The sequence below is a fragment of the Oreochromis aureus genome, linkage group 3, assembly GCF_013358895.1.
Source record: "Oreochromis aureus strain Israel breed Guangdong linkage group 3, ZZ_aureus, whole genome shotgun sequence".
Taxonomy (NCBI): Eukaryota; Metazoa; Chordata; class Actinopteri; order Cichliformes; family Cichlidae; genus Oreochromis; species Oreochromis aureus.
Window position 1 is genome coordinate 36,514,625 of NC_052944.1, and position 10,659 is coordinate 36,525,283.

General features: G+C 38.4%; 1 protein-coding gene across 1 annotated transcript in view; it reads left to right on the forward strand.

The window, feature by feature from the left end:
* Positions 1–31: 31 nt before the first annotated feature.
* The window catches only part of LOC120433689 (deleted in malignant brain tumors 1 protein-like), a gene marked incomplete at its 5' end in the record, with an annotated part of 17,392 nt that continues 6,764 nt past the window's right edge, over positions 32–10,659 (forward strand). The window contains 6 exons of the mRNA XM_039600406.1: position 32; positions 74–127; positions 866–1,189; positions 1,283–1,657; positions 1,778–2,113; positions 2,155–2,541. Coding sequence (XP_039456340.1) covers position 32; positions 74–127; positions 866–1,189; positions 1,283–1,657; positions 1,778–2,113; positions 2,155–2,541 — 1,477 coding nt within the window. The remainder of the gene's footprint in view (positions 33–73; positions 128–865; positions 1,190–1,282; positions 1,658–1,777; positions 2,114–2,154; positions 2,542–10,659) is intronic.

Below are 10,659 nucleotides of genomic sequence, written 5' to 3' on the forward strand. Positions count from 1 at the left end.
ACTGGACAGATCTGGCTTGACAATGTGACCTGTTCAGGGAATGAAAGTTCTCTAACTGAGTGTCAACACAGTAGATTTGGATCAAACACATGTGAACATGGTCATGATGCTGCTGTCATCTGTTCAGGTGAGATATGCTTTGGAGGATCTGATGAATATTAAACGATGTGAAAACAACCTTTTTTAGACCTCTGTCTTCCACTTATTGGTGTGTTTTATAATGAAGTTCAGTGTGAGCAGCCAAACTGACCTGTGCAATAACCACACTGTGGAGTATTTGAGTGGTGAAATGTTTGCATCTTTCTCTATAAACGCAGCTCAGATCCAGAGAAAAGTAAAGCCATTTTAAAGAACGCACAATGTTACAGATATCATTTTAACCTTATTAAAGGAAAGTTTTAATATTTTCAAATGCACATTTATGAGAGTGACGTGGAATATATCGTCATGAGGTGTGTGTGTGCGTGTGTGTGTGTAGGTGTGTGTGTATGTGTGTGTGTGTTTATGGGATACCACATTCCTAAAATATTTTATAAGCTCTGCAACTTGAACTGTTCTCACTTCTTTCCAGATCTTGTATTTTACACACAGTCTAGTGCTTCAACTTTCTTCTTGTGGATTTTCTGCAGTCATAGCAAACTCTCTTATACCTCGAATTTGGGAGTTGAATGTTTTTCTGGGTCTGAAGCAAATCCTTTGGACTTCTTCAAGAGTTTGTTTGTTTGTTTGTTTAGCATGAAGCTGTTTTGATTGTCACTATTACATGCCTCAGTTTACCGTTCTGCTGTATCTGGGTTCTATGGCTGGACACTGAAAGCATTCTGTGTTCTGTCCCATTCATATCTCCTCTGTGTTGTGTTTTCAGATGTGTCTATTCTTTTAACTGGATCTGGATCAACTCAATGTTCTGGCAGAGTTGAAGTTTATCACAATAACAGCTGGGGAACAGTCTGTGATGATGGCTGGGACTTAAATGATGCTGAGGTGGTTTGCAGACAGATAAACTGTGGATCAGCACTGGAAGTTCCTCCATCAGCTGACTTTGGTGCAGGAACTGGACAGATCTGGCTTGACAATGTGACCTGTTCAGGAAATGAAAGTTCTCTAACTGAGTGTCAACACAGTGGATTTGGATCAAACAGATGTGAGCATAGTCAGAATGCTGCTGTCATCTGTTCAGGTGAGAAAACTGTTAGATTTACATGATATTGAAAGTTAGTCTGCTCTTTTGTGCCTTCCACTAAGTCCTTGTTATGTGAGGATGTGTGATAATATTTTTCATGTTCTTTCCTTTTAGATCTGATCAGATTAGCTGGGTCTGGATCTTCTCGATGCGCTGGCAGAGTTGAAATCTTTCACAACATGTGGGGAACAGTCTCTGATTGGTACTGGAACTTGAATGATGCTGAGGTGGTTTGCAGACAGTTAAACTGTGGGTCGGCACTAGAAGCTACTCAATCATCTAAATTTGGTGCAGGAACTGGACAGGTCTGGCTCACTGATGTGACCTGTTCAGGAAATGAAAGTTCTATAACGGAATGTCAACACACTGGATGGGGAAACTACTACTACATCAGCAATTTCTACAACTATTACTACAACTACTACTACTACTACTACTATGGACATTCTTATGATGTTGGTGTCATCTGTTCAGGTGCCAAAACTTTTGATATGGAACAATTTTCATGTCAGTTTTTTAAGTGTCATGCATCTGCAATTTCTTTAAGGGATGTATATTGAACTGTGGCTTGTGTTATGTGTTTGACATTAAAAGGTGAGATCAGATTGGCTGGATCTGGATCAACTCGATGTTCTGGCAGAGTTGAAGTTTATCACAATAACAGCTGGGGCACAGTCTGTGATGATGGCTGGGACTTAAGTGATGCTGAGGTGGTTTGCAGACAGATAAACTGTGGGTCAGCACTGGAAATTCCTCCATCAGCTCACTTTGGTGCAGGAACTGGACAGATTTGGCTTGACCATGTGACCTGTTCAGGAAATGAAAGTTCTCTAACTGAGTGTCAACACAGTGGATTTGGATCAAACAGATGTGAACATGGTCAGGAAGCTGCTGTCATCTGTTCAGGTGAAAAAAAACTGCTAGAAAGAGATGATATTGCAAGTTAAGATGCATGAAATCTTATTTTTGACATAAGGACAAATGTAAAAGTTTTCATTGTTCTTTGCCTTTAGATCTGATCAGATTAGCTGGATCTGGATCATCTCGATGCTCTGGAAGAGTTGAAATCTTGTACAATAACATCTGGGGAACAGTCTCTGATTTTAACTGGGACTTAAATAATGCTGAGGTGGTTTGCAGGCAGATAAACTGTGGGTCGGCACTACAAGCTCCTCGATCAGCTTACTTTGGTCCAGGAACTGGACAGATCTGGCTCAGTGGTGTGAGCTGTTCAGGAAATGAAAGTTCTCTAACTGAGTGTCAACACTCTGAATGGGGAAACTACTTCTACTACTATAACAACAATTTTTACTACAACTACTATGAACATTATTCTGACGCCGGTGTCATCTGTTCAGGTCAGAAAACTGTTTGATATGGATCAAACTGCATGCTAATGTGTTATAGTGTGCTATTGTTACGGGTTCGAAATTGAGGATGAGAGTAAAACAATGATAGTCCAGAAAAGGTCGTTCAAACAATTGATTTTAATGCACGCAGCGTGGAGAGGTGCAAACTGCAAAACAGTTGTACATCTCTACCCAAAATACACTCTAGATTGCTTTTATAACATCAGGGTATTGTAACGCCCCTTCTTGCGTTTACAAGCACATAATTTGCATGTACAGAACATTCATGTATTTAAAGAATTAAATGCAACATAGAGGTTCCTCCTTGTGGCATACTCTTCCGAATATAGTGATGACCTAAGGCCTTTGAGGTCACCATGGACTGGACATCCTTCCGTCACCTGTAACTAAGCAAACTCAAATACCACAAGAAGCTGAATACATTCAGGCCTTTGCTCAGCTACTATTTTACTGTAACAATATACTCAGCATATGAGTTATGATACATATATATTTAACTCAATCATTTTAAAGTAGTTATAACTGCACCTGTAATAAACATGTTAATATTTGATTATGATAACCCTATAATATAAATTATAACATAATGCCAGCACTTCAATAAATGCTTGGATGAAATGATAATTAATGCAATGACAAAGATGATGGTTATGTAAAATAATCCCTATAATTCTACAATTCCCTCTCTTGACGTCTCTTCCAGAGGCGTCACTACCTATTCCCAGGTCCACTACCTTCGCTCTGACCCTCTCTAGCCGCCCCTGACTCAGCAAATCAGACAACCTCATGTCCTCTAGGTGGTCCAGCAATAAAACACCAGCTCCCACTTGAAAACACTTCATGCTTAAGTGGTTTCTGCTCCTTTTCTGGGTCCCTCTCTAGTGGAAATCTTCTCCTGTAAGGGATAGAAAACAAACAACCTTTCTCTGCTACACCTTACTAACTTACTGTGTTCATCTCAGGTTCCTGTCATTATTCAAAGTTGGTTCCCAATATCATATCAGGCAAAATCACAAACCCTACTGCCATGTCTGCTTTGTTAAGCTCTTCAGTTAGACTCTGTACCGGTTTGCCAATCTGTGTGTACATGCCTCTACACTTTTAATGTCTAAATGCACATCTGGATGTATGTGCACTTGTATGTCTATCTGCATCTATGAGTCAGTGGTTTTTCAGAAAAAGGCGTTAAAGTGAAGAATGTTTCCTGACTATTAACTCCTGATACTGGAGGGACTTTCCGGGTTGCCCAACCTCTTAGGTTTGGCCTTTTACACTTTTACTAAAGAAATTTTAACAGAGCCCAAAGAGATTTTTATTTTGCTCCTGTGCTTGACAGGTTAAGCGAAGTTGTTTTTTGTTTTGTTTTGAAAATTTTTCCTTCTGTGTGTGTGTGTGTACATAAGTAAGAATATGATAATCAACATAAGATCCCTGGTTTGCAAATGATTTTCTGCCCCGCTGCAGGGCAACATCATGTGGTGGTGAGTCTATGTTGGCTAGTTTAATACAGATATGTAACAGTTGCTTGATTGCATGGCCCACTCAGAGTTGCACAGTTTTAATGTATGTGGAGAGTGTTTTCACAGTTTAAACATAGGTTACTCACATTTCTAGCCTGATTGTTTCCCAATAAAAGTGAAATCAAACATTACATTTGATTTTACTTATGTATTATCCTGTTCTGGGCTCTATCCATTATATTAACTTCATTTAATCTCAATACTCTTTATGTGTGTGAGCAACGCTTTTAGTCTTATTAAACACAACCCAAGTAAAATGCACACCATCCCCATGTCAGCCTAAATCTCCGCTAAAAAGCACACTTCAAAGTTTTCTATCTGGATTTACGCCTCTTTTGGCCTCAAGCATATACATAACATGCAAAGGTTACTGTTAATGCCCGTTAGACAAGTTTCCATTATCTACAACATTTTGTTTCACCCGGCTCACCCTTACACATTTCCTGTTCACTTATTGCATATTTATCTTTAACACCATTTACCTCAGTAGTTGCTAAGCAGAAACAAAGCAACCTGTGGTCCACCTTTACCCTGTAAAATAAACCCCTGTCATGTTTGTGTCTGTAAGCATGTTTTGCATTCATTCATTACACTCCCGCCATTCCTGCAAGTTAGGAGCTGTAAAGTTAAAAGCTACATCAAATCCAGGCCTTTGGCCTGGCCTATATATAAATCATGTGTATTTGTAAGCGTGCGTGCGTGCAATTAACCTGCTATGTTCTCATCTTCCCTCAACATGTATCACCTGGACACTCTCACCAGTGAAGCTTAAAACCTGTTTGGACGGAACATCAACTCTAAACAAGCACAGTTACGCATTGTGTATAAAATTAACTCAACCTGTAAATAGAGACATCACTGTTATGACAAACATAAAATAATACTGTACAACACGTTATTAATACAGTCATCCTAAGGCAGATTATATGATAGCAATAAAAAATCTCTAAATCCCCAATCCCAACAGGTCCTGCTTTTAAATCTTCCCTGACTTTCCCTTCAAGTTCTGCTTTCTTAGTACAATAATTAGGTCCTCCTAATCCCATTACATCAGCCATATTGATTCCTTCATGTGTAAATGTCAGATTTCGAGCATCTAAAACTTTACTCTGTTGTGCTAATGATGTCATAGTGAACGCCTGCAAGTTCACATAAGCCACCACACTATGTGTAGTCAGAACTTTTAGTGAGTGTTCTCTCCCTACATGTGCTGTTTCCTATATTATTTTGGCCACCCCTGCTGCATGCTGTGCACATTTAGGGTGCCTTGCTTCTGTTGGACTCAACCTCATGCTAACCTACATAAGTACCTGTCTTAAGAGAGACCTCTGCACAGCTCAGACGCCAGTTGCAAGGGCTCTCTAACATTAGAATCATCAGCTGTGACTTATATAGTGTTATTTCGGTACTTTATACTTCACACATTTTTGAACGTTGTTTATATGGGGAGTTCCTCTTTTTGTGTCTATATTTATTAATATGCCTTGTGCACTAGAGCTTCCTGTTTTTCAGTCTGGCTGAGCACTTGTTTGTGAGTATAAACTGGCCTCTACAAGCCTTCATTAGCAGATACACATTACAAATGCTTCATCTATACAGAGAAAAACCCAATAATCCACATTTCACTATTTTGTTCTTTGGTTCAGATTTGGATTCTGTATTGTTCTTTATTTATTATTATTTATCTTCAGATTGTTTTTTGCTAGTCTTGGTTTGTTGTTGTCTGTTTGGGAGCTGACATAGTCTCTATAAATAAACTTCTTTTGGTGGAGTAGCATCAGGAGAGAAGCTCCAGAGAGGCATCTTCCATGTTAAACACTAAAATATAACAAAAGAGATCTTCTCAACGTGTTGTATATTTTTAATATTTCCTTATTATTTTATCATAAAATAAATCAACCAAATAACTTAAGCTGTGTGACAGCACCTTGCGTTTACGCCAGGCTGTGAGCTGCCCTGAATCACTTACTACACCCCCTTTCACCCAATTTAATTTCTCAATCTTAGTTTAACTATTCCTGACCTTCTCCTTCTCTCGTCTGATCATCTCAAGTACGTCCTGTACCAAATTTGCTTCCTCTTTTCAAGCCCACATTTAATTACAAGCTCTAATACATTTGCCCTATATTGCTGTCTCGACGTGTTTCCTGTCAACTTAACAGAGTTATTCTCAGAACTCAGAGCTGAAGTTCCCCTTTTCTAAGTCTGTATGTTCTACAAGAGAGCAAGTCGGTAAACAAGTTTATCATCACAAAGGTTATTAGGTAAAGGTCACGTAGACATTTGCTTAGTAACCCTAAAACAGCACATTTCATGTAGCTAATCGCATATATTAACACCCCCCTTTTTGTGACACATCTCATGTGTTACAAACTCAAAATCCTTCACTCAGGTTAGGCAATCAAAAGAAAAGTTTAGTCCTATCATATTATGTATAAATGCTCCGGAGCTTCAAACCTGTGTTTAAGGAATGAAATCAAATTAATCATCATGTCAAATCCTTTCTTGGCTCCATCCACAGCCTGCATCCTTGAAACGTCCTATAAACAAAAGCCTGTGTGTTAACCAGAACATCACCTTTTATACTCACTTTCTCCACTTATGATCCAACCTGTGTTATAACCCAAAATAAACTTACACAGAACAGTTATTAATCATGTGTCCCCTCCGTTCATGGTAACTTAAGTTACATCAATGTTTCCCTTTTAGCATTTAGCATTCTATAATGTAATAACATAATCCAACCCCAGTAAATAATTTGCTCAACGCACACATCAATATCCCAAAATCAACATCCCCAGATTTAAGTCTCCCACTTGTCCTGTTTGTCAACCTTTTATTTATTTCCCCTCTTGGTCCCATCACTCACATTCACTCCCATGCATTCACACATGATATTTTTGCTGATCTGCAGCCCTCTGCGCACGTCATCAGATGCTCCACATCAGCAAAATGAGCTCAATCATTTGTTTTATTTCGTTTTCCTTTTTAGGAAAATAGTTCTCTATACTTTTGACTGGATTGAATCGATCAATCCATTTTTAGACAGAGACTTGCCGCCAATCAGTCTCTGATTGTAATCAATTATAATTCTATAATGCCCACCTGATTTTCGTACTTGGTAATTTTGTCAACGCCGTCCGTTCGCTCTCTTCCAGGCCTGCTTAGAACAAAAATGAAAAAAAGAGAGCTGATTATTAGCTCATCAAAGTACAAAACAAAATCACCTGACAGGTTTCTTTTTTCTGAGTGCACTTACTACTACAAAAATTTTTTGGGGCCCCTCTCAGACATATCCATGTCTTAATCAAACACCCTCTCTGGAAATAAAACAACAGCCTCAAAAATCTGAAACAATCTTAAATTTCACCTGTTCAACACACCGAAAACCTCGCCAAAAGCTACACCGTTTCGTACACAACAATAACCCCGGTTAAGCACTTTACCATACTCAGATTCAGCCTAACACCTTACAACAATGTGTCAACACTAATTTATAAACCTCCTAATCAAATTTGCACCTCTGAACAATCTACCCCTCCTTTAAGGCCTCAATCACACACACACAGCAAGCTCCTCTGTCCACATTCACACAAGCTCTCAGACTTTTTCCATACTCAGCCATATCTCAACAATTTAACTTGGCAAGAGAAATACTTTTTTAAACCTCATGCCACTATTCAATTATTTTCATTTTCTTTCTATACTAATCACTTGTTTTGATCACTCAGTGCAAAAGCACTGCTAAGTCACCCTTTTAAACTAGTTTAATCAGTTTATTCAACATTCACACCATTCTATCACTCATACAAGCAGCAAGCAGATCTTCATTGCATATGCTTATGCTCTTAGCCAGGTTTTAATCGATGTCTCTATGCATTAAGCTTCAAGAGCTTGTCTTTATAAGGTTAATGCATTTTCTGTTTGTGTGTGTATGGGTATGTGTTATTTTGCATCTATGGCTTCGCAGTCTGTCAGACACCTTTCCAATTCTCCAGTTAAACAGTCAGTTTTCTTTTTCCCCAAATTACTAACCGAAACTTTTGATTTCCCACCTTAAATAAAATCCCTCCTGGTCTTCAGCCAGGAGCTAGGGCTTGCTTTTCAGGTTCCTGGACACATCATTCTGTGAACCATTCCACCAGAAACTTGCCTTAACTTATCCATTGATGTTACCCTCTAACTTTCTTCCGACTGCTGCTGTGGAGAATTGGTCCGGTTCTGCTTTACTCCTGAAAATAACAAAACTAAGACATTTTCATTATTACCACAAGTGCTTAAATGACCCATTTCTCTGTCTCTGGTCAAAAACACCAATTATGCCAGGCATGTAAGCGTGTTCTTCCCTGCATTTTATGTTAATTGGGTGTAAACTGCTTCTTCATTAAATTAATTCATTGAGTTCTTCGTTGCCTTGCGATGTATTCATGTTAATGTACACTACGTGTCAGCTGTTTCTTCATTGCATCCTATATATTCATATTTAATTTATGCATCTTTTCGCTGAGCTCAACATTCAATCTCACTTCTGAATCGTTTCGAAAATAATCTCACATGTAACAATTTATATATGTGTGTTTTCTATTCATTAATATAATTGTCAGTTATTTTGATTATCTTTACCTTTTGTATTGTTTACCTCTTTGTTGTGATATGGTGGACATCCCTAAACTATCCCGAGTTCAGGGTTCAATTTCAATCCAATCATCTGCTATCTTCTCGCAGTCAAACTCGTCCAGCTTCATCTCTCACTGGTCCTTTTCCATTCACAGTGTCCTGTTCGGGCTTCAGAGCCCCAGCAAACACAGTCTGTTTCTTCTCTGTTTTGATCTTTCAGTATTTCCTCTTCCTTCAGTCTTATTTTCATTTGCTCTGTTTTCTTCTCCATTCATCTTTTCAGTCTTTTCTTCCAAGATTGCTCCAAGCTTGGCAAATATGACAGTCAGTGCCTTCAAGCAGACATATCACGCTGTTCTTCACCAGCATGCATGTTGCATCTCGCGCTTTCTGTCATGCTGCTGGACTCATCAGTCGTTGTCAGTGTTACTGCTTTCGCCTGCACTGTCTTTTAGCTTCCGTTACTTCTTCACATCCACGATGTTCTATCGGTCTTCATCAGGAAATTGACTGTCCTTTGCGTTTCTTCTCGGGGTCAAGGACAAAGTGAGAGCTCAAGCTGCACAATTTCGAGCCAAAGACTGGCTTATTCTCCCAATTCTTTTAATCTACTTTTCTGCTGCTGAACTCAAGGTTGCAAAGTTGAAAGACGCCCACCTGTATTGACACACTAAACCATATAATTAGTATTATATTCATTTTTTCTTAAAGGCTTCATTTGCTTCATGTGCCTAGAGTTAACTCATCTATCTCTCTGTGTTCTTTCTGTACACACTCAGTTCCTTTTATGGGCATGCATTTCCTGTCCCAGACACACACACGGTTTCCTGTTTCTACAGCTTCTGCAGAGACTTCCTTTTAGTTTCACAGTCTACAAATAATCAGTAATTCTACTAAATCTTTATCTAAAAACAATATGCCTTCATTTCACTCACACACATTTTAATAGCGCTCTTTCACACATCACCATTCTTTAGGTCAGTTTTGTAGCATCAGTCACACAATAATTTCTTGAGTGGGTGTACTAAGTGCATATACTTATGTGTTTTTAAACAGAAAAATAAACTCAACCTCTCATAACATCACTAAAAGTCAAATATTTTCATAGACCCAAAGTGAACATATTATTTCCCTAGTCAAAAGTCAAACCGTTACTCACAGTAATTTAATCTAAGAGCCTTTGTGTTTTGAAACTAAAAAGAGGAAGGAACAGCGCCCAATTTAAACTGCGCATGTTGTCACTCAACAACACACACAGAAAATGTAACTGTATATATTATCTCAAACTGAAACAAAACCCATCTAAAAATCCTAAAACATCTTACTTCGACACCCCAAAACACACATCGCTTACAGACATCTTTTTTAATTAAATTATCTCAAATTCAATTTCAGTTCTTAGAACCCAGATAACGGTCTTAAGTATCAACAGTTTATGTATCCTATCTCAAAACCCAGCAAAAATTCATACAGTCATGGCAAGAAATAAAACTTTACTTACAGTCTTGTAATAAACAAAACCAGCGTCTTAAATACAGGCATCAGCCATGTGTAGCAGTCTCTATAAACTTCCTATCAGTCTTACACAGTTTTACCTAGTACAGACACGTGTCAAGCAAACCCCATACTCATATTCTACAGTTATCATGAAATACTTATCATAATCAACAACAGTCACACAAATATAATAAACATAAACTGCATTTCTTCCCTTAAAACACAGATTGAAGTCATCATAAACCCAGTCACTGCAGCAGTCATTAGTCAGTCATGAGTAAACAGGAAATGTCAATCTAAATAAGTCACAGGCATCTCATTTACATAGACACAGACACACAATCTCAAAATAACCAGCCTGCTGCAGCGCCCGTGGCAGACAGAGCCTATATACAAACATAGAAATTATAACACAGAGACGTCTGGTAAATTAAATAATATTTACAAGGCCTTAAATTGCACAACCTACATA